The sequence below is a fragment of the Rana temporaria genome, chromosome 7, assembly GCF_905171775.1.
Source record: "Rana temporaria chromosome 7, aRanTem1.1, whole genome shotgun sequence".
Taxonomy (NCBI): domain Eukaryota; kingdom Metazoa; phylum Chordata; class Amphibia; order Anura; family Ranidae; genus Rana; species Rana temporaria.
The window spans coordinates 139872912-139898854 of record NC_053495.1 but is presented as its reverse complement, the minus strand read 5'-3'; the positions used below and the strand labels follow the sequence as shown (position 1 = coordinate 139898854).

The following is a 25943-nucleotide window of genomic DNA, read 5'->3' as shown; positions in this document are numbered from 1 at the left end:
TAATCCTGAGTAATTTCATATCAAATACCAGAAAAGTGTTTAGCCAATTAGTGTTAATGATAAGAATGGAATTACTTGGATTTATAAACATATTGAAAAGTCTATAAATAAGTTAAAACCAGAGATAACAAAACACTCTGGATAAGTTCAGCCCCGTAAGGTGTTAGAATGTATGTTATTGTAAGTGAATTGCTAACAATCCGTCAACAAGTATAAGAGGCAAGCTCTTGTCATTCGGGTCATGTTGAAAACAAATCCTGTTCTCATTTTTTTCTTCAAGATATACGTTGTCTATTTTAGGTATATATTTTTGTTTAATCCCATTTTGTTACAAAGGTATAAAAGGTAAGATACAGAATATCCAAGGTACACATATTGAACCCAGCAGCCCTTGAAAGGTAATGGTACAAACATTGGTAAGATAGCAGCATCTAAGGCATCAATGTTACAAAGCACAATACATCTATAAAATCTTGTAGCTAAAGGTTCACAGCGCCTCCCCCCCCCCCCATATTCTCCAGTGCAAAAAAAAAAAAACAGCACAAGAGACTACACTTGAGGTCATATTGGTAATACATTTGAATAGACTAAATAAAAAAAAAAATATTGGGTGTATATGCATTGAAATAGCAATTTTTAAACAATATTGAAAGGATGGAGAACCGTTTGTGATATTTTGTACTATTTGTATTAATAGCACACAATTGCGGCCCATCCATAAAGGGCACAGGGGCCCGGCCCCTATTCTCCATGCAGGGCGCTGGATGCATAGAGTTTTTTTTTATTGTAATTTTTTTGCTTAGCACATGATTATAGCCGGAAGGCTCTAATTGGCTTTAAAAAGGGTGGGCTCGGGGCATAGAGCCCTGCGTCCTGAGCACACCCACTTGTGACAATAGCGAGTCAACATTCGCTATTGTTTTCCTGCTTCCCCTCCTGGCCAATCAGGACAGGAAGCAGGTCCTGAGACCGGATTGGCTGGAAGAGAAGTGACCGGATTGGCCGGCAGGAGAAGCCGGGGAAGGCGCCCGGGACCTGGATAGGGTAAGAGCACCGCCACCACAATTGCATATAGGCATTATTATATTGGAGAATTTAGGGGAGCACTGTGTACCTTTAACAGCAGCACACCCAACACATTGTGGAGGTCATTTAAAACACTGTTAAAACACTGTTAAAACACTGTTTTTTGTTTTGTTTTATCTATAAAACTTTATCACCTAAATATCTAAGAGGTAGCTGGACCTGATCTGTCTCTTGGCACTAGGAGAAAAATCTGGGTAAGCATTGAGAAGGTGATGCCATTAAACTAATTTTATTGAACACTTCTATATACAGGTTTACCTATGGCCCCTTTAGGAATACTGTATTAGCTGGATTCAGGTAGTGTTACGCCGGCCTATCAGTAGATACGCCGTCGTAACTCTGAATCTACGCCGTCGTAAATGTAAGCGTATTTTGGAAACCAGATACGCGTAAATTAGGCTAAGATACGAGCGGCGTAGGAGACTCCTACGCCGTCGTATCTTAGGGTGCAAATTTACGCTGGCCGCTAGGTGGCGCTTCCGTTGTTTTCCACGTAGAATATGCAAATGAGCAAGATTCGCCGATTCACGAACGTACTACGCCTTCGCAATTAGTTATGCCGTTTACGGAAGAGATACGCCGGCGTAAAGATAAAGCTACTCCCTAGGTGGCGCAGCCCATGCAAGGTATGGACGTCGGAACAGGCCTATCTTTTTACGTTGTTTGCGTAAGTCTTACGCGAATAGGGCTGTGCGTAAGTTACGTTCACGTCACAGGCATTGAGCTGACGTATCTTAGGCATTCTATCCGACGCATGCGCACTGGGATTCTTTCACGAACGGCGCATGCGCCGTTCGTAAAAAACTTCAAATACGTGGGGTCACACTAAATTTCAATAAAACATGCCCACATCATCCACATTTGAATTAGGCGGGCTTACGCCGGACCACATACGCTACGCCGCCGTAACTTAGGGCGCAAGTTCTTTCTGAATACAGAACTTGCGCTCTAATTTACGGCGGCGTAACGTATCTGAGATACGCCGACAGATACACTCTTGTATCTAAATCCGGCTATAAATTTTTTGAGAGAGAACAACCAGTTGCTTTGTTGATTGCTTAAGATCTCATTGACAGCAAATTTCTAACTGTTTTTTTGTGACCCAATTGAGACCTTGCGTAAAGAAAATTCCATTTCAACAGCGCACTGCTCTGCCAACTGAGATTTTAAAAGAGAGATTCCAGATAAAAAAAAACAAAAAAACATTTATAGTCACCTGCATCTGTCCCCTGCAGGCTCTGCAGTGAGAACTGAGTGATCAAACACTGCTTATCGCTCAGTTCTTCCCCACTCTGAGCAGAGAGCTGGGACTGTCAGTCATTGGCTCTCTGCTTTCCCCTTCTGCACTCACTGGAGCACTGGGCTGTGGGAGAAGGCTGGAGATTGCAGAGAGGCTGAGCTGGGTGCCAGTTCAGGTTCCTGGGTGGATCTCAACCATATGGTCGGGATCTTTCCTTAGCCTGGCCTGGCTAAGTGATGTCAGCTGACAATCGACTTTAGCCCTTTTTCAGCTGAAAATGGGACACGGGAGTGTTAAACAAACTGCACTCATGTGATCCATAGGAGAAGTATGGCCAAAAAAGCTTTGGTCAAAATTCTCCTTTGAAGCCTCGTACACACGACCGAGGAACTCGACTGGCGAAAGACATTGTTTTCCTCGTCGAGTTTCTTGTTAGGCCCCGTACACACGAGAGGATATCCGCTGGAAACGGTCCGCCAGACCGTTTCCAGCGGATAAATCCTCTGGCGGATTTGGATCTGATGGCTGTACACACCATCAGATCGAAATCCACGCGGAATACATCCGCGGTGACGTGTCGCGCCAAATCATTACGACGCATGCGAGGGAGGGGAGCGGACGGACTGATCCGGTGAGTCTGTACAGATGACCGGATCAGTCCGCTGGACTGGATTCCAGCGGATAGATTACTTAGCATGCTAAGAAATTTTTATCCGCTGGGAATCCGTCGGCTGTTTTTTTTACCTGCCGGGAAATGTCCGCTCGGACGTACACACGACCGGATCTATCTGCTGGAACTGATCCGCGGATCAATCCCAGCGGATAGATCCGGTCGTCTGTACGAGGCCTTAGGTTGTCAAGGAACTCGACAAGCCAATTTTCTCCATTCCCGTCAAGGAAATAGAGAACATGCTCTCTTTTTGGCTCGTCAAGTTTCTCTACAGTTTCCTCAATGAAAATGTACACACGACCGGTTTCCTCTGCAAAAAAATAGGTTTCTTGCTGTTTTTTGCTGAGAAACTCGGTCGTGTGTACGAGGCCTAAGGCCTTGTTTACACTTGCAGTTGGGAAGCAGTTAAAAACAGGCAGTTGTGCTCCATTGTTTACCACCCCAAGCTGCTATATGAGTGTATACACATGAGCAGCAAAAAATATCCCCTGCCGCATCCAGTGGGTAGTACTGCCCGCCAAATATAACCCATTCAAGTGAATAGGACCACACTGCAACCGCCCCACAACCACTTGTAATGCACAGCGTGGGCTTTTAGGAGATAAAACAGGCGGTAAACCTTCACCACCTGTCAAGCCCTCTGAAAATTGATTCACCAAGTTTTAGTGTATAGAGCTTGGTCCTATCCACTGCAAAAGGCTGATGTAGATTCACCATTTTGATAAAACCTCCTGGTTGGCTGGTCATCATATGTGTGATGTCAGAGATCTCCCTACCATATGACCCTGACTGCATGCTCATCTATGTGGGGTTAAAGTCTCGGAAATGCACAGGCAGTAAAGCTGGCCATACATGTTTAAATCGAATTGCAAATCTAAATCTCTGTAGAATTTCTATAAGATTTAGAAAAATTTAATAATGGGAGGGCCTATTTTATCAGTCTATTCAGAATGAAACTTTTCAGGCAGGCTCTTGCACAACGTTGTTGGTAGATCTAAAGGAGATTGTGCAGTCATCATGTAATGGTGTATGATTATAATATGACTGGATGGGTTTTACTCTACTCAGATGTGACAGTTCAGGAATATACAATAAGTAGGGACTGCAGAATATGTGTGGACCAGAAACTGTCCTTAACAACTCCAATACATAATGATGTTAGGATAAAAAGGGGCATTAGTCATGATTATTTTTACAATAACCCCACACTAAAGGACCGATTTCCCCACTCTAATACTAAAGCTAAAAGGTACTCAACAGTTCATTCTTGCTAGCAGATATGCAATACCCATAACCCTTTACCTAATCATCTCATACATAACTAGCTTTCTCTAATTTAGCCCCAAGGGCTGAATGAGAGAAATCCCCTGATTTCCCTATCCAAGCTAATGGTATGGATGGAAGAATCTACCTTGCTGACTATCCAGTGCTGTCTGAATACCCTAATGCCTCGTACACATGACCGGTTTTCCTGACATGCCAAAACCCAACGTTTTTCCCGACGTGATTCCTCTCAAGCCTGCCTTGCATACACATGTTAAGTCAAAAAAACGCTCGACCAAAGCGCGGTGATGTCCAACACGTACGACGGCACTATAAAGGGGACGTTCCATTCAAATGGTGCCACCCTTTGGGCTGCTTTTGCTGATCCTCGTGTTAGTAAAAGTTTGGTGAGAAACAATTCGCTCTTTTCAGCCTTGTGATTTTCAGTCCGTTACAGCATGACGAATGTGCCATCTCCATTACGAACAGCTAGTTTTACCAGTCTCATACTTGATTCTGAGAATGCACGTTTTTTTCCCCTCGGAAAAGCATACACACGAGTGGTTTTTCGCGACGAGAAAAACACTGACGGGGAACACAACGGGAAAAAATAGAGCAGGTTCTAATTTTTTTGGCGGTCAGTTTTATCGTCGGTAAAATTTGCTATAGAACATACACACGACCACCAATCTAAAAAATGGCAGTTTTCTCATCGGGAAAACCGGTCGTGTGTCCAAGGCATAACAGTAACTACTTCTGCTAGGATGCAGGCACTGCTTGGGTAACAGTTTTCCTCCTGGCTCAGTCCATTTTCAAATTGACTTTTGCCAAGCCGGTCTGTGCTGACGGGACCACACACAGCTCACATTTCAGACAATTTAGTAGCAAATGCGAGGCAAGTATGGCTAGAAAGAAGATTTGCACTGTGAAGTAAAATAGACATATCAAATATGTAATGCAGCACAACCAATGCTGTACACCAGTGGTCATCAACCCTGTCCTCAGGGCCCACTAACAGGCCAGGTTTGCAAGATAACTGAAATTCATCACAGGTGATATAATTTGCTGCTCAGTGATTGCAGTATTCTAGTCTGCATCTTCCCAAGGTAATACATAAAATCTGGCCTGTTAGTGGGCCCTGAGGACAGGGTTGATGACCACTGCTGTACACTACATTAAAATGTGTGGAATTATATATAAATACAGTAGATATAAATACCAGTAGTCGAGATACAAAAACAAAAACATACCAGAACGTGCAGTTTGCCTGCAATATTGTGCGTCTTGATAACCCAGTTCACTGCCTTTTCACATTTCAGAATTAGAACAAGACTCTTGGAAAGTTTGGCATCTGGATTGAGTGGCTTGATGTCAATGATTATGTCCACCTGGAATGAACTAAATGGGAACAATAAAAACAGAATGAAGATGAATGCCAGTTATCTCCAGTCAGTTTAACGTCTTCTGCTCCAGCATATGATCAACCAATTAAACACTGGAGCTCGCTCCAAATTGTGAAACATGTGCTAAACAGACTGAACTAACAAATGGCAAGTGATAAAGAACAGAACGGAGTGTCTTGGGAGTTATCTACAAAATAAAATTTTAAGAGAGTTCTCTTAGCACCAAATCCCTGCATGCTATACATATGGAGAGTGGACCAAATAAAAGAATGTTACTGAATTACAAGTACAATTACAGAATTCATATTAGTTTTTACTTTCAGTATATTTTATATCTTTTATAAGAATGAAGCGTACAACCTGGCAACAATAGTGATACATCATACTAATATTACTAACATTTATAGGTAAAGTTGATCCAGGGAATATCCGATTGCCTCTCAGGGGATCAGGAAGGAATTGTTTCCGCTGCTTGAGCAGATTGGATCATGCTTTGCTATTTTTTTTTTACCTTCCTCTGGATCAACTATGGATATAGGATTGTGTAAATTAGATTGTACAAATTTTTTTTCTAGTTGGTTGAACTAGATGGACGCGTGTCTTTTTTCAACCTGACTAACTCTCCTGGGTACATGGTCCATGCCAACAATTGGTGTAAAAACATTGACCTGAGCCAATGACTATGGTATAGAATGCAATGTACACAGCTCAAAATGGAAATAATATAGAAGGCATTGGTCAGTCAACATAGAGCTTCCATCCAAAGGTCCTCGAGAGTACCGACCACGACCATGAGTACCAGGACCATCAAAGAAGAAAGAAAAAGATGGAGGATAGAAAAAGAGTGAAGAAAAAAACCCTAGTATATGCTTTAAGTTTTTAAAGGAAATATGCTAATATCAAGCCCAACAGTGAATTCAGATTTTTTTTATTGCTAATTAGTTATAAAAAAAAGTGTCTCAATTAGCACTTTGATGTTTCAATTTTCAAAGCAACATGAGGCAACTTGCTAACTTCTAAAGACAGTCAATGCTTTGTAACCCATTATTGTTTCAAGATGTATGTTATAAGCTTGTCAAACAATTAGAAATTACTTAAGCCAGCCATGGATGGATCAAATATCGACCGGTTTACCAGGGATCGGCCAAGATTTGATCCATCTATGGGCAGGCTGGTTGTACTGATGTCGATCCATCAATCAACTTCAGTACAACTAGCCTATCCAAAAAAAATATATGCTATTACTGTCGGCAGCTAATGCCACTAGCAGTAATCATTATGTTCTGCCGTTAGGGAAGGCTCCCCACAGGCATAACACAATAGCGCTTCAGGAGGGATTCCCCTATCAACACTGACTATGATGATGGCAGAATTGAGTGATGTTCTTTCCTGTCAACTGTGATTGCAGGAAAGAAAATCACATCCCCCATGGCTTACTTTATATCCAACTCAATGTACAAGGCCACTTGACCTGGTGTAGGGAGCACAAAACATAAATGCTTAACAATGGAAAAAAAAAGTTGGATAGTCTACTTGATGGGGCTCAAACTTGTGGGATTTAAAACACTGAGCTTTCCCGAGAGACATCAGTTCGGCATGATGATGCCTTTAGAAAATGGATGAAAAAAGAATCAAAACGAAGTATTTAAATTTTATTAGTATTTACAATGCCTCATTTTGGCACCCTTTTGAAATAGTTGGTGGTGGTGGAGGAATGTCAATAAAGTAGACCTTGCATGTTCATGCACAGTCCACCTTACTGCCTGACACCATTTCTACACACTTCTGCAAAAGTTTTGGCGGAAGTTGGGTAGATATCTAATTAAAGGTGGTACCAATACTTTATAAAAAGTCAATACAAACAAAAAAAGCTGCGCTGACCATAAACTCAAAAATACAAAATATATTAAAAACGATGTGAAGTTATTAGTCCATATTTATGATCTAATCCTGTGTGAAGAAAAAAGGTGAAAAGTGTGTATCACTTTAAATTCTCCTGGTGACAATGACACTCACACTACAAGAAGTGTGCCCCATATAAAAAAAGACACTTACCAGATGGCAAGAATTTGGAGCTTGTGTCCACCCAAAGACGGACGTGCTGACGTCACCGCGCTGTTACGATCCCGGAAGGACGGGTGGTTCATGCGAGCTGTCAGTTTATTTTACAAATGCTCTGATATTAGCTCCTAACTGTTAGTGCAATACTATTTATTTTAATAAAGGTATAGCTGGTTTTACACTATGGCAAGCTCTTTCTTTTTGGGTCATCCTGGTGATTTTGTTCATTGAATACGGAGCTGACTCCATTTGGATCTTATGAAATGCTGAGATCATCCACTCCACTTTACTTCATATGGAATGAGTCCCAGTTTGAGAGCTGGCATCCGATTCCCCTATAGGATAAAGGCCTTGGCCGGGTAATAGCTGTAAGTTCCAAATGCTTGCCATCTGGTAAGCGTGTTTTTTATATTGTGGAGGCAAACTTTTTTTGTGGTGCGAGTCACCATTAACATCATAGTCACAGGAAGAATTTAAAGTGATACACACTTTTCACCTTTTTTGTTCACTAAGGATTAGATGATAAATATGGACTAATAACTTTACATTGTGTGTTCATCATTTTTAATATATTTTGTATTTTTGAGTTTATGGTCAGCGCAGCTTTTTGTGTATGTATTGTTATGTCACTGTGTGTATCTCACAGTAGAGCTGCTGCTTGTGCTAAATAGGTACCGTATTTCTAGCGCAGTATTTTTTTCCCCATTCAAAAAAATGCAGCCTATTTCCCTAAAAGTGTCAGCATTCTGGCATTACCAAAACTGATTTACTCTATATTTTTTTGACTAGAAAACAAAATAATTGTATACATGAGAAATACACATTGACTTGAATACTTCTTTATCTGTATGACTTGCAGTTGATTTGTTGGTTTGGAAGGACCAAGGTTTCAGCTGTAAGTAATCCACCCCGGCTCTAAAGGAAATTAGCACTCTTGGCACTCTAAGATGTCATTAAACTAGAGATATCCAAGTTCAGTCCTTAGTTATTTAAAAAAAAAATATTGAAGGAATTTCATTCAAAGCACATAAAACCAGAAAAGGTTTTAATACGACAGCCTAAAAATATCAAGGGTGTTTCTTATACCAAGGCAACCAGCTGCATGGTACCTCAGACTTAACTTCCAACGACAATTAAGATCTGGCACTGTAATGTGTACTGAAAATGAAAAGCATATGTGGTACTTTGGCTATCTCAATGCCACCAACTCTGGGAAACATTGCTTGTGTTGACTAAACTGTAATTACACAAAAATAGAAGCAAATATTTCAGTCAGGTCCAAATTCTTCCCACTCGCATACACACAAAGAGCCAATGTCCATGTGAATGAAATCAATGCATTTCTTTTTAAGACAAGTCCATATTTATTATAGGTACTTATATAGTGCTGTCAATTTACACAGCACTTAATATTATATATATATATATATATATATATATATATATATATATATATATATATATATATCACATTCACATCAGTCCCTGCCCTCAAGGAGCTTACAATCGAAAGTCCCTAACTCACATTCATACATACACATACTAGGGTCAATTTAGACAGGACACAATTACTGTATTTATCGGCGTATAACACACACTTTTTCCCCCTTAAAATCAGGGGGAAATCGTGGGTGCGTGTTAAACGCAGATATCGCTTTCTTTTACCAACGGGGTGGGCGGGGATTGGGCGGGGGTGTCATGCCGGCCGTCCCGCCTCTCCTAGCCCTGGGACAGTCTGCTGGCGTACTATAAAGATTTAAAAAAATTACTGCGAGTCCCTTCACATCTTTGAAGTGTCATAGCCCGCAAATACCTCATTCTCTCTGTTCTTTCTGGCCGCTCTCCTCCTCCAGCTCCTCCTCCCCCTCCGAGTGTAGTTTAAGATTGGAGGAGGAGAGCGGTCACATTAAACAGAGGAGAGCGATCATGAGAAGGGACTGGTAGTGATTTTTTTTAAACTTTAGCGGACACTGGAAGTGCTGACCCAGGAGACTGGGGGTCTCCTGGGAGTGCAAGGGGGCTGTGCAATGTATAGGAGCTGTGTACTGTGCAGAGAAAAAATGCTGTGTAATGTAAAGGGGAGCTACATAATGTGCAGGGATCTGTGCAGGCGGGGAGGGGGGGTGGGGGGATTTGGTCTGTATAATGTGCAGGGGGGGGCTTTGGTCTGTGTAATGTGCAGGGGGTGCTTTGGAATGTAAAAGGGGCTGTTGAAAGTTTTTTTCTTTAAACTCCCCTCTCAAAATTAGGGTGCGTGTTATACGCCGATAAATATGATAATCTACCAGCATGTCTTTGGAGCATGGGAGGAAATCCAGAGTATCCACAGGAAACCCACATAGGCACAGGGAGAACATGCAAACTGCAGGCAGGGAGTGCCATGGTTGGGACTTGAACTGGCAACCCTAGTGCTGCTAGACAGAAGTGCTAACCACTTAGCCATCGTGCTGCCTGACCATTTTTCATGGTACACCAATATTAAGGGGTAATGTATAACATAGTTACAGCCCACAAACCCCACCCTAAAATCGCTCCTCACCCTTACAGAAACCAGGGGATCTTCTCCCCACAGGCTCCTGCCATTATTTGGATTTGGCATGGCTCAGCCATGTCTTTCATTCACAGGAATCTGTAAATGAAAAATCCACAAATCCCATTTGCCCGTATCTCGTTCCCAGTGGAGCACATGTGCGGTGATGCCACCACATTTATGACCCATTGATTCTTCTTCCAGTCCTGTAACTGAAGATCCATAACTTGGTACACACCCACAGCTGGAGGAATAGTCTGCAGGAGCCTTAGCATTGCGCCTGCGATCCACCGATCACGGTTGCAATGCTGTGCAGACTTCAATGTAAATAAAAAAGAAAACAAAACAAATGCACATATTTTAATAGTCAATATGAGTACATTCATTTTTTTACTTTCTTTGCAAAAGGTGGAATTAGCCTTACAAAAAAAAAAGCCTTCAACGAACTGTATACTGTAGATAAAAAACGTATTAGTTGATCTATCTACAGGTAGAAAATATGAACAATTGATGAAAAAGCAGATTTTTTGGTTCAGTTATTTTACCTATGTGATGAGTAGGTTGGAGAATCCAGCTCAATGATGTGGACTGTTGTGTCTTCACTCTGGCTAATCATACAGCCATCAGCAGGTTGTGGTTGGACATAGCGAGCAAGATAATTCAGTGATATAAAGTTCTTTTCTATTCTGCATGTTGCAGGAAAATTTTCATCTATAAAAGGAAAAAATATATTTTCAAGTTTTGAACAGACATACAAACTGATACGTTACAGTCAGGACTGACATTTTCCGTGTATACCAACCATTTACTATGTTAGGTAAATCAGACCTTGGGCTTCACAGAAATATCTTTTGTTTTTTACACAGATAAACAATTCCTTTTTTTTTTTTTTTAACTGCACTAAGAATACAAGTCAGAATCTGGTTGAAAGAGACAGAAATTCCTACCGATTCCTAATCCTAATGCTTGCTATACACATGACAATAGATCAAGGCAACCTACCACCAAATGTTGAAACCATTAAACAACTAAAACGGTTGCCTCTAACCTTTCACTTTGCTTTTGCCCATAAACGTTGCAATAAAGACTATTTCTACTTGTGCAGTCAAATTTGAGAAAACCCCATTAAATGTTTGTTATATGTTCACACAGCATATTTAAAACATTTTTTATCAGCATGTGGGTCCATAGCTTTCAACAGATTCTTAGCTTTAGATGTTTCTGATAAGAAGATGTCATGGCTAAGTGCAAGCATTTTCATAGCTGCTCAGCATAATCTGTCCCAATAACTAGACCAGCTCTCACTAACATACAATGGAGAACCTCACAACAAAGAGAACCAAGTAGGATTTTTACTTGCTGAAAGTTCCAGAAAAGAGCATTTAAAAAGGTAAGCTGCAATTTTTAAATATCTTTTCAAACTTGGCTATGTGAATGAGAACACGTAACAAATATAAAGTAGGTGTTATCCCAATTTGACTACAAAAGTGGAAATACACTTTGAGGTGGTCCTGCCACCATCTTAAACATGTTAATGTTTTAGGTGTAGCATTTTCCATTTCATAAAGAAAGTTGTATTCACTTGCATTTTCTAGTTACGTATAACATTAGGAGGTATTGGAAGTCCTGATACTTTTCACTGTTATCCCAAGCTCCATTAGAGAGATTTGCCCTCACTTCCTGTCTTGCTGGGTTTCACTAGACAGGAAGCAAGGGAAAGTGTGCAACATGGATACTGACAGCAATACAAACCTTACAGAGGATCTAGCCATACCTATCCTACTAAAGAAAGATTTTTTTTATTTCTCTATGATTTACTGTTTGAGAGTGTCTCTCACTTCCTGTCTGGTAAAAATGCTGTTAGCAGGACAGGAAGTGGGGATCAATCTAAGAGCCTCGGAAAGCAGTGAAACTGACAGACGTTCTACATTTTCTTCAAACGCAGTAAATAAATTTGGGCTTGATTGCATACTTTTAAGAGAGCATGTCGAATTGGTTATAACGTAACACGTCATTAAAAAAATGATTCAAGAGAAAATAAGGGCCAGATTCACAGAGGAGATACGACGGCGTATCTCCTGATACGCCGTCGTATCTCTGAGTATCTATGCGACTGATTCATAGAATCAGTTACGCATAGATAGCCCTAAGATCCGACAGGTGTAATTGACTTACACCATCGGATCTTAGGATGCAATACTTCCGCAGCCGCTGGGTGGAGTTCACGTCGTTTTCCAGCGTCGGGTATGCAAATTAGCTTTTACGGCGATCCACAAAAGTACGCGCGTTCGTTACGTCGTCGCAAGTCATTTTTTCCCGTCGCAAAGTTAAGCCATCTTTTTAGGCGGGCTTGCGCCGGACGGCTTTACGTTAAAACCGCCATAAGTTTACACGCAAGTGCTTGGTGAATCAGGCACTTGCGCTGAAAACTTGCGGCGGTGTAACGTAAAGGACATACGTTACGCCGCCGCAGTTTTTGCTGAATCTGGCCCTAAATCTTTAAGCAGTTGATTCCCTACACCATGAGGAAAAATAAGAATTCCACACTTATGCAATATTTATGTTTGAACTGAACATTTCGACGAAAAAATTATCATAAATTAAACTCATGAACAGGTTGATGAGAATTCTCTCATGAGCTAAACCAATTGATTTAAAATAACCCATCCAATTTACAGCAGCAGCATTAAGTTATTATACAGCAACGCTGCCAAACAACTTGGTGATTATTATTTAATGGGGTTAAATTAGTAGAAAAATACTGCAATCCAATATTTGACTTACCTTCACCCACTTTGATGTCTATTCTTTTGGTCATTTTGACTTCTGTGAACGACGTAACAGCCCCATAGTTCCTCTGAGTCCACTGTAACAGGTGCTCATTCACAGAAGGTAGGGATCTTTCTTCTGTTTGTGCGGACATAGAGAGGTTACCTACTTCATACTGGACAGTTGAGCCATGTGATACCTAGAAGACAATACGTTTTATATGTTTTACTTCATGTTGCACTGGGAGGGTGTGGGAATGGTAACTTATCAATTAGGGACTTTTTATGTACAGATAGAAAGAGTCCACACTGCAGTTTTGTTTTAACACTGCCCACAACTAGCTTTATGTGTCAAGTCAGCCTATAGGAACAGATTTCTCTGTCACATTAGACAGTGCAAATAGATGAATATTCTGCTGTGGCTATTGTTTTCTGACAACCAGTGCCGCCAGATGTCAGAAAACCTAAACAGTGCCTGCATATGATTGTATAACACATCAAACGGGGGCTTTTTATCTGACTGGAAGCAAACACTGTTCGGCCAAAGATTTTCTGATTGGCTCCGTTGATTTTTCAATTGAATGATGTCAATTGGAGAGGTCTGACAGGACCACACGTGGAGTAAACTTCCTTTGGATCATCAGGAATGGACTTTGCTCCATATATGGCCAGCTTTAGGTACAACAGAAGTACACTGCTCACAAAGAAGAAATAAATGTAAAATAAACTTATCTATGCAAAAAAAAAAAAAAAAACCCTTTCAAAATGGCCCATGTCATCACACAGTATCGCTCCATAGAGCAACATGCTCTTGTTTAGCCCTGGTTCACATTGATGCTACTTTGAAATTGCGCTACTTCACTTGAAGTAGAGCAATTTCAAAGTAGCAAGGTCAGTGCGATTTCAGGTGCTACTTGATAGACATCTGTGTGGCTTCATACACAGATGTCTACTGAAGTCACACCTGAAATCGTCAAAAATAGTGCAGGAACTACTTTTGCAAATCGGTGTGGTGCCGCAAAATCGGGGTCGCACCGATTGGAACAGTGCCATTGCCGCCAATAGTCTGCGACTTGATCTCTCAAATCACATGACAAATCGCTCAAATGTGAACCTAGGTTTATCCAAGGTTGGCTGTTCTGATAGAGCTTGTAGAGGCAGCTGTATCCTTTATAAAGAATTTATAGCAATATAATTTCAAAGCAATGACCTAATTGGCCTTGATTACTCCAGCTGCTCAGGAATGTGTACCCTTTCCTAGCCAAACTGGCTTTCCTTATGCCTTAAGCATAATTCACACTTATGCAGGTTGCAGTTTGCACATTGCAGGTGCATTTTGCATTTTTAATACATGCTTTTCATCCATTAAAGTCTATTGAACCAAAAACCAGAAACAAGTCCATTGCCATTTCTATAAAAAGCACAGTTGTGAACTACCTCCATAGGAAACCATGTTAAATGGACTGTGGTGTGTTTCTGCAAAACTGAAAACATGCAAAAAAATGCATATTCATCCAATTTGTATGTAGAAGTGGCCACAACAATTGATAACTGAGTAATCGCGGCTATTTCAGGTTTAGGTTAGTTTCACTTTAAACAAAAATAAATTTGGTCGTTTTTTTTTTCATAGGATTTTCACTAAGGTAGAGCTGAACACGGCTTCCAAGTATGCATATAAACCTTTATTGAACAAACAGCAGCAGAGACAAGCCACCCAAAACTCTCTGTGACCTTCAAAATTTGGATATGTGATTAAACTTTGAATGGGACTACTGAAGAGGAAATTAGCTTTTATTATGTTCTTATGGTTTATGTTTCTTTAAATTTATATTACATTTCCAATTAATACATCAAATACCTATGGCACTGGTGTCACCAAGAGCTATTGCTTTTCTAAATAAAGAACACAGAAAAGGCTGTTTGTTTTCAGTTCAAATTAAATGATAGGGCAAAGCCGTATAAGACAGATACAGAAAAAGAACGGAAATCAATCACCCCTCTTAAGCTATTGAGGTCTGTAACAATTTTTTTTTTCAAAAAGAACCTATAACTTGACCTACTCGTTAAAAATGGGTTATTATGAAATATTCATATGTAATATATTATTTTCTATCATTTATACATTATCATAACCCAAGTTAAATTGCCAAAAGTGCTAATAGATATCTGACATGTTTAAACATGTGAAAGGTGAACTCTAAGATATTCTTTTGTATAACCATCAGCTTTATATTTAAAGAGGCCTTTTTTCTCAACACCTGCTGATTTGGAGCATTTTAAATCACTCTAGGGAACTGCAGCTAAGGTGTTTTATCAAAACTATCACACACTATTATTCTGAAGCTCTTGGAAAGTTACAACATGAGTCAGATGTTATGACAGCATCGACTCTGACTGTTACTCTAAGCAATAAGAAATTATGGAGTGTTTGGATATTTTATCACACACAATGCCAAAACACAATGCTGATTCCCAAGTGCCTTTTTTAAAAGAAAACTAAGCAAAAAAAGTTACTTAATGTGAATGAGTTGGTACCAACATTCAAAATGACAATTAAACAACGCATTAAAAATATCTTTAAAAAAAATATTTACTGTACTGAAAGTGAGAGATGTAACTTTTCGTGGAACTTTTCATTTTATAAACAAACCCCCCCCCCCCCCCAAAAATTAAAGATATTTTTGTATGGGTCGCTCATGTGGAAACATTCCAATATCTCCACTATCTTGTATGAATAGAAAATGATATCCTTTTATTTCATTGTATCAAATAAGTGTAAAATAACACAAACATGGCATGACAGGCATTATAAGTGTAAACTAACACAAACACGGCATGGCAGGCATTATAAGTGTAAACTAACACAAACACGGCATGGCAGGCATTATAAGTGTAAACTAACACAAACACGGCATTATAAGTTGCAAATATATATGGAACAAGGAGAAGGTGGAAGCAAGTTCCAAGGTTTCCACCAACACAATAAAAAAGGAGAGATGAGAGAGCCCTTACTCAAGGTTGAGCCTCAACTCAACTTACTCAGCTTATATTTGGCAAGGTTGCGAATAACCAAGCTGTATGATAGACACAACCTTCCTGTGTACTGCATTGCTCTTTGTATTTACTTAAATATAACATACATATAAAGAACATTCCCAATGAGCAACTTGAGCCTCAACCTTGCTTTTGTCTCTGGATGGACTTACTGATGGCTGTACCTGGAGAGATCCTGCATATAATTATATTAAACTACATTTAAAACCATTCATAAAAAAAACGATTCTGCAATAATATAATGCTAAGGTAATTTTCCTATACTGTAATTACATATAATACCATGGACACTGTGACAATAAGAGACTACAAGAAAAAGAAACTCCCTCTGCATACTTTAACAAAGAGACCACAGAATCTTCTATGGTGTAATTACACATGATGTTGTGGGTAATATGATTACAAATCCACTATCCTATAATGTAATTGTATATAATACTATGGGTACTGCATACAGTATGTAAAGCATTTACATACAGCAAGAGTTATATACTGCTATTAAACATAACAGAAATAATAAATTAGAAGAATATTTACTTACATAGGCTAGCCACTGTTTTTCTTTTAAGTAACAAACGGGTTTATGCTTACCTTCTCTGTGCAATGGAATTGCACAGAAGGGCCCAAACCTCTTCTTCACGGGTCCCCCCGCCAGCCCTCGGGGCTCCTTTTCCACAGCGAGTGCCCCATTTGAAGCCGCTGTCTATAAACACAGACAGCGGGAATTGGTTCCGACCCTGCTCCCTCATCATTGGCTTTGATTGACAGCAGCGGGAGCCAAAGCCAGTAAGACCCGGAAGTGAGAGAAGAAAAGAACTGTAGAAGTGCACAGTGCTGGATCGAATGAGGGCTCAGGTAAGTAAAAGGAGTGGGGGCGTGAGATACTGATGCCTAAACATTTTTTACCCTAATGCAATTTGCTTAATTAGAGCAGCCCTGACCCTTCTCCGCTTGCTCTGGGGGCACTCGTGCGTGCTCGCTCCTGATCTGGCTCTCTGCGTCAATAGGACAGAGACACCATGGCTAAGCCCTATCCGCTGCTCCCGCCTCAATGGCTGTAATTGACACCAGCAGGAGCCAATGGCTCCTGCTGCTGCATCTCAGCCAATCAGGAGGGAGAGACCTGGGAGAGCCTTGGGTCTTGTGTACATTGCTGGATCAAGATTGGACTTAAGTAAATATTAGGGGGTGCTGAGGGGGGAACTGCACACTGAAGGCTTTTTACCTCCATGAATAAATTGCATGAAGGTAAGAAAACTTCCAGCCACTACAACCACTTTAAAGAAAAGTGTCTTTTGCAACCTGTGTCCTCATTGGAGAGCTTTCCCATTATTTCCTGCCTTGACTAGTCCACAGTATAAAGCAGATGGGGGTCTTTCTCTCCCACTCTTTGTTCAAACATGTGTTGTTGTTTTTATCTTGAGTTACACTTGAATAACACATAATGTGATGAGCATTGTAACTATAAGACCATAGTATGTTCCATCTGTATCTAAAAGACCTTGGATTCCTATTATATATAACACCACAAGAACATTGAATGAGGTACAATGCACATGGTACCATGGGACGTGTTGAGCACATTTTTACACTGCCATTACACCCAGTACCATTGGTACTTATACTAAAGAAACAATATAACCCTATAATAATGCACAGTCTTTAATTGCTTGCACACAGCAAGATGTACACTGTAATTGTAGTGTAACACATAGTATGCAATAACTACTTATAATGGAATCTGTCACCTACAAAAACACTTTCCACTCAGTACACAGCAATAGTGGGATGGATTTAAAAATGCAAAACTCACACCTGAAGAGTATAACCAAAACATAGATATAGAGAAGGGGGAAGGATAAAACTGCTGTTTTTTGTCATCCTTGTCTTATTACTTCGATTTCCCTTTGTTTCCTGTCCTGCACACTCAACAGGATATCCTATCCTGCACACTCAAAATGACAGAATATCGTTTTACAGTAAAGGAATTCTCCTTTTAGACAGCTGTCACAAAAGTGTTGTTCTGGTGGATACTCAAATTTTTGGATTTTCCCTGATTGTTATCTCCAGTGACATTGATGGTCGGGGCAATTAGGGTGAATCTTCCTAAAGGAGACACACAGGAATATAAAAACAGACAAGGATTCTAACACCTCAATACTCTATCCAGATCTTAAAAAAAAAAGAAAAGTTTTTCCTTTTGTTATACTTTAAATTGCCCAAAGGCATCTTGAATTTCTCAAGAGCTTGAATTAAATGACATATTTGCTGCAAAAGCTAGCCAAATACATTAAGATTTCTCTTGTCAAGCCCTTAACAAGAGAAATCAATTGATTCCCCAATACACACAAAGCATCTGGGTCTGTCAGAATACTTAAACAGTGCCTGAAAAATCAACTTTTGTTGAGCCGGGTGATGCCGACAAGGTCACCCAAAGAATGAATATTGTTTGATTCAGCAGGAATCACCTGAAATTCAATACATGCATGGCCAGCTTAAAGGGACTCATACATTATATAATTTTCTTGTTCAGTTTCCTTTAGATTTACCCTCAACTAGGTAGTGTAACGACCTACTTGATTGCATACAAATTGAAAGTGTTTATGTTTGATCTCCTCTTATATGGCTTTGGTAAATCTAAAGAAAAAAACGTACAAGAAAATTGTATTATGTTTGGCCAGCTGATTTTGAGTGGAAAATGCAAAATAAGCTCCCTTTCGGATGAACATTCAGTCCATCTAGTTTTTGTACAGATCTAGACAGAACACAATGGAGTTGATTTCCAAAAAATGAAGAGTGAAAAATCTAGTGTAGCTCTGTATGTTGGCCAATAAGCTTCTAACTTTAGCTTGTTTAATTAAGCTTTGCCAAAAAAAATTGGAAGCTGATTGGTTTGTCCGCAGAGCTGCACCAGATTTTGCACTCTACAGTTTTAGTAAATCAACCCTACTGAATCTCAATGGCCAGATGGATGTAAATGGATGTGCAGAGCCCACATCTGAGTAAATTTAAGTCTGCAAAAACAAATGGAAAAAGTTTGCATTATTTTCTGTCTTTGCAGACCTTAATGGGACTGAAAGGAACACTGATGCAAATAGACCCACTTTTTGACTGAATTCGGACCTGAAATGGACCTAAAGATTTGCTCCAGAGGTGTGTGAACTGGCTCTATAGAGAGCTGGTCACAGTCTCCTGAAATGCGAATTGGGTGCAGGGAAACCTGCATCCAATTTGCAATAGTGTGAACCAAGCCTGGGAATAATAGTACTAAGACTACTTAGCAACAGTACAAAAAGCCCAATATAGAGCAGCATCCAATCAGCCTTTCAGTGATTCTGATTACAGATACTGGTAATTGATTAGTTGCCTTTGGTTAATAACTATGTACCCCCAATGCTCTTTACACTTCTTTATTACATAAGCCATGGATACTATCTATAAAAGTATAGCAGTAGACTGTGGATTACTATAAACAACCTGTGCAGAAGGAACTTGCCACATTGCTTTCCCCATGCAGGAAAGTTAAATATAAAAAAAAGAAAATTATATTCTTACTAGCCTCTAGTTATTGTATGAAAACAGCAATAATATATCAAGAACACTTCATTGTGTTTCTCAGAAGTGGATGAATTATACATCAGATAAATACCACAACTGAAGCTCGTGTTTTTCTGGACAGGAATACGCATTCACTGGCCAACTGGAGGTGATACTGGCTCATGGGTCAATTTTGAAATGTAATTATGGAGTCATTTTACAAGATAAGAACCAGCTCTCCAGCCCCGGCCCTTGGCAGTACAGAGTGATCAGCTAAGCAGACACGATACAACTGCTGAAAAGCCTAGCATGTGGAAGGCCTTTCAGTAAACAAGCAGAAATTCATCAAATTGTTTAACAATTGTTTCCATGTCTATGGGGGTCTTTACATGAAACATTCCAAATAACTAAAGAGATAATTTTAAGTCAGTTGATTGCCTATGTGTTTACATTTTTTTTACAATGCACACATCTTGACTGACTTCCAGACAGAAATTACCATAAAACAAAGTTACTATGAAAAAACGAATACTATACAGAAATTATACATCAACTCACATAAGAATAACCTGTCAACAAAAAATAATACCTATACATTTAAAGCAACTGATGTACTACAAACCCCAGCATGTAATGCGAATCAGCACAGTTCCTACAAGCTGATAATTCAAACCACACTTGCGTCTTAGGAGTCGATTACAGAAACATTTATTAAACTACCATGCTAAATGGATCATAAAAAAGTCATGTTGCATTGACAACGATATATTTATCCAGCAGGAAAGAAATGTCTGTGGGCTGCAGTGATAAACAGTCTGATACCATAACAACAAATCTAAACCATTGCTAAATCTAAAAGTAAGACTAGTATGGAATGCGCAAACCTCAATTGGAGTTTTACGATACAGCTTCAAGATTAAGCAAAGAGAAAAGTTCTCGATTATAGCACAAAGAGCAACAGTACCCTCTTTTTATAGTGCATGTTTTGGGGTAAAGGTGGGGGAGGCTGGTATGGTAAAGAGGTCAAATGACCATGACAGATAAAACTGACAAACACAGCCAAAAGAAAATACAGGCGAATAGCTGCTTTCCTATAATGAGGTTATGGTTTTTTTTTTATTTTTTAGAAAAATAAATCTTTGGGCCAATTGCAGGAAGGTAAATCTGTCAAAAGTTGCCTGTAGATTTAAGCTGGGTTTACACTTATGCAAATTGGATGCAGGTTATCCACATCCAATTTGCATGACAGGAGAATGTAACCAGCTCTCTATGGAGCCGATTCACACATCTCCGAGGTGGCTGAGGAGCACACAGCAAAAGGGTCCTGTGCCTCTTTGGCTCCATTTCAGGTCAGAATTCAGGCAAAAATTTTGATCCAATTTGGACGTGAAATGGTGAATGGGGATGCACCGGACTCCATGCTGTGCCCTGCGCTACACATAGTGTGAAATAAACAAAAACCAAAAGGTTGACGCTGCGCTAAATTAAATATTGAATTATAAATGTAAATAGCTGCTAGCACTAAATTGTGTACAACAACTTGGTAACATAAAAAAGAAGAAAAAAACAGTGCAGCGCTAGTGAATGATATTGTGCTCATATAAATTAATAATAAACAAAAAAAGTCATTCTGGAATAAACTGAAAATTTAGCCAGAATAGGAAAAAACATAAAAATGCAGATGGATATATGAAGAAAAAGTCTTAAAAAGCCACGAAACAAAGTTCATATGACTCTATCCAGTAATTTTCCTTGTGAAAGAGAAGTGGATTGTGCAGACAATGTGAAAGACTCTTGATTGATGTGAGGTAAGCTGTCACCAATACACCCGTGAGGAAGGATAAGATTGCCTGCTTACCAGATGAAAAGACTGTTTTGCATCAGTCTAATAGGGCCTGTGGGAAGTCTGGTCTCCCAATACCTTAGCCGTCAAGATAACCACGGTATAGCTCAGCATACAATCCGAAGAGTCATAAACCAAAAAAAAGAGAAGAAGGACCTCTCATAGCGTATAACGTTTAAAAATAGAAGAGGGTTTAATAAAAATTGCACTTACAATTAGGCAATATAAATACAGCATGGATAGCAAAACGTCTCCGATCTCTTGTTCCGATGCTTCTCGCTACTCGGTCAGGAAAACACAGCCGGCGTTCAGGACGGAACGCGATGACGTCACGGCACCCTACGATCGTTTCGTCGCTAATGGACTTCAACGGGGGAGTAAGCCGGCTTACTCCCCCGTTGAAGTCCATTAGCGACGAAACGATCGTAGGGTGCCGTGACGTCATCGCGTTCCGTCCTGAACGCCGGCTGTGTTTTCCTGACCGAGTAGCGAGAAGCATCGGAACAAGAGATCGGAGACGTTTTGCTATCCATGCTGTATTTATATTGCCTAATTGTAAGTGCAATTTTTATTAAACCCTCTTCTATTTTTAAACGTTATACGCTATGAGAGGTCCTTCTTCTCTTTTTTTTGGTTTATGACTCTTCGGATTGTATGCTGAGCTATACCGTGGTTATCTTGACGGCTAAGGTATTGGGAGACCAGACTTCCCACAGGCCCTATTAGACTGATGCAAAACAGTCTTTTCATCTGGTAAGCAGGCAATCTTATCCTTCCTCACGGGTGTATTGGTGACAGCTTACCTCACACATAGTGTGAACCCAGTGTGAGGAGGGTGGGCCCTCTGTGGGCACAGCCACATGCCAGCAATTATACAGCCATGAATGCTTTTTAAATGACTCATGTTATGGTTACGCAGAAGGAATTTTTCTTTAAGGTATCAACAAGCATTAGAATGCAATCGTTAGCAACAGTGTGGACACTAAATGATGTTTTGAATGATCCTTTTCCACCTAATGGTGCCTAGACATTCATTCCCATATCATTCAAATTATGTAAACAGTCAGAATTAACCAGCTTTTCTATACATTCGTTCCCATATCATTCAGGTCATGCTAACAGCCAGATAAAACCAACTGTTCGATACATTTATTCTCATATCATTCAGATCATGTGAATGGGCAGATTCAACCAACTGCTCTACAAACTACTTGAAAACACAGTTATTAAATAACAGTGATCGAGTGTCTGTGGTTACTTTTCTATAAGCGTATATGTTGTTCCGTCATGAAGAAACCACTGGAGTGTTAAAGCCAACTTCATTCAAAACATTTTGGTTTTCATTATTAAGGGTCGGAGCATCTGACATCCTTTTAAATACTTTCTGTGTGCACTTGAAGAGATTTTCACTCCACTTCCCGTTGCATCTGACACCATTATGGGGATACGAAATCAGAGAAATCCCTCCAAGGAGGCAAAGACAGCAATAAAAACCTGACAGATGAACTTTCAAAACTATTAAAAAATAGGGTTTCAATTGAGTATATTTTGTTTTTATTTCCCAATCTGTCTGATTTACTTCAATTAGAAAAGATGCAAGTTTGTTTCTGCCCAATGTGGACACAGATGGCAACAAGAATTCAAAGTTTTCCCATTCTGGCCAAAACGAAAAAAAAGTTTTGTCTGGAGTTGGTGGCCTTATTCACTTTAACCTCCTTAGCGGTATTGCCGAGTGTGGCTCAGGGTGAATTTTCAGTACCAAAAGCGGTAACCCTGAGCCACACTCGGGATTGCATCGCAGGATCCATGTACAAGCTTACCTACCTTGTCCCCTGGTTTCTGTGATGTCTCCCCGCTGTGTGTGCGAGCCGTGTTTCTGCTGTATTCACAGTGTCGAGCTCCGTTCCCTGCAAGTGGTGTGACGCACGGGGATGGAGTATGGCGCCAAATTCAAAAAGTGAAAAACACACAATACTTACAGTACACTGTAATCTTATGGATTACATTACTGTATCAAATAGTTTCCCATCCCTTTTGTCCCGAGTGGTTTGTCCAGTGCCCGGCATGCAGTTTTATATTATAAACACTGTTTCTGCCTGGAAACTGGAGATTGTCCATAGCAACCAAAAAGTGTTACCTTACGTCAAAAGTGCTTTTAGACCAGCTAGAAAACAGCGATAATAAATTAGAATCACTTGCAGAATTGAGCCATAGAGATTTGTGGGGAAATTCATCGTCAAACACTGAAAGTAATGGCAGCGACAATTCTGCAACTGAGCAAATTTCTGTGTTTTTGATTACATTATTGAATAATTATTATTATTATATTATTATTTGTTATAATTATTTATAGTTATTAATTATATTATAATTTATGATTTAGTGTTTCAAACTTTATCATACCTGGGATGCCTATTAAGCCTCGTACACACGACCAAGTTTCTCGGCAAAAACCAGCAAGAAACTTTTTTTTTTGCCGAGGAAACCGGTCGTGTGTACACTTTGACGAGGAAACTGTCGAGGATCTCGTCGAGCCAAAAAGAGAGCATGTCTTTTTCCTCTACGGGAATGGGGAAATTTGGCTCGCCGAGATCCTCGACAGCCTAACAAGGAACTCGACGAGCAAAACGATGTGTTTCGCCCGTCGAGTTTCTCGGTCGTGTGTACGAGGCTTCAGACTCTTGTTTGGACAGATTTAAGTGAGTTATTCCTAAGAATTACAGGCCTACAATATAAAACGCCAAATTTCCATGCAAAAAATTGTACCGCTTTCAGCATCAAAAAATCTGACATAATCATACCGCCAGGGAGGTTAAAGGGGTTGTAAAGGTTCGTTTTTTATTTTAGGTTCCTTTAAGTTAGTGCATTGTTGGTTCACTTACCTTTTCCTTTGATTTCCCTTCTAAATGTTTTTTTTCTTTGTCTGAACTTCTCACTTCCTGTTTCTCCTCAGTAAACTTGCCGCCATCATCCAAGCGGTGATTAGTCAGCCAGAACAGCTTACCAAGTAGGAACAGGAAGTGAGAAATTCAGACAAAGAAAACAAAGAAAAAAAAACATTTAGAAGGGAAAACGAAGGAAAAGGTAAGTGAACCAACAATGCACTAGCTTAAAGGAACCTAATTAGAAAATAAAAAAACGAACCTTTACAACCCCTTTAAGGACAAATACAACAATTGAGGAAAGTCTATCCCAATCAGGGGTCAATAAAACCCTACAGTTTCTTCAAAGGTTGCTAAGGGTATCTTGGGCAGTAAGCAAATTCTGTTTTGCAGATAAGTAACCATTAACATAATGTATCTTTTTTGCTATGTTTTAGGTGAGTGTTCCTCCCACTGTCCAACACTGAAAGGTGCATTTTTCCCACTGACCACCAATAAAGGAAGCAATCTTTCAATCTTTTGACCACCCATTTAACGGGACCCTTCTCTCACTGTTTACTAGTTTAAGGGGCCATTATTTCATCAATCAACAATGTAGGGGGGGGGGGGCACTTTCATAATATACATCTGTTGTTTTTCAGGAGTAAATGCCATCAGATTTTCTTGTGGGAACACCACTCAAACAATAAGTAGTATGCCCATGTGGGAATAGCTAACACGCTTTCAAAATAAAAAGCTAGCAGCACAAACTGGAAGGGGGACTTCAACTTGGGACGACACTATGTGGTCGATGTATTTAAAGGCAAATAAAGTGGGGATTTTACAAAAACAGTTGACTCTGCAAGTGCAGTTGCTCCAGAGTTTAGTAAATGAGGGGAAGCTCTGCTGACTTCTATCATCCAATCGATCAATTTTTGCAAGCTTGTGATTGGGTACTCTTTGAAAAGTGAAGCTTCATCTCATTTACTAAGCTCTGAATCAGCTGCACATACAAACTGCACAGTCTATTTGCCATTGGTAAATCCACCCCTATATCTAGACTACAAGTGAACCAGATCAACATACCGCTGTTCTTTAAAAGTTTAATGCCTGAAGTCCTGTTTATGTGGGGAATTGTGGACCAGCTATACTGCATACATACTATTGGCAATATAAATTTGCTATGAAAGGCTAGTTAGCGTGTATGTGTGTATGCAAGTTTCCTCGCTTTACGGCAAAGTAGCTGAAAAGATACACGCAAGACAGGCAAACCTAAGAGTCATTTCAAGGATTCCTTCATGTTAAAGGGGTTGAAAAAATCTGATCTAGGACCAACACAAAAAGCAAGCTAAAATAAAGGGCATTGATACAGTCATGAATTTGTGTGCATTGGATAAAGAACATTATCAAGCAACCATTCTCATTATTATGAGAAGATTACTATTCATAGCAATTTGATGGCATGTCAATGGTTATCCCTACATCCTCCCACTAAGCAATTATGTATAGAGCAGGTTACATCCATACTGATCAGAGAAAAGCTTTTTGATCTTTCTGACCTTTGTGAGCATTTCCAGGGCACTGTTCATGCATTTTTAAAGGATAGGCTCAAATGTGCTTAGAGCAG

General features: G+C 39.8%; 1 protein-coding gene across 7 annotated transcripts in view; it reads right to left on the bottom strand.

The window, feature by feature from the left end:
- Positions 1-25943, bottom strand: part of TGFBR3 (transforming growth factor beta receptor 3) — a 301195-nt gene that overhangs the window by 93204 nt on the left and 182048 nt on the right. For all 7 annotated transcript variants that reach the window (XM_040360043.1, XM_040360045.1, XM_040360046.1 and 4 more), the window contains exons 5-7: positions 13038-13221; positions 10799-10964; positions 5510-5657 (exon numbers count right to left, since the gene is read on the bottom strand). In XM_040360043.1, coding sequence (XP_040215977.1) covers positions 5510-5657; positions 10799-10964; positions 13038-13221 — 498 coding nt within the window. The remainder of the gene's footprint in view (positions 1-5509; positions 5658-10798; positions 10965-13037; positions 13222-25943) is intronic.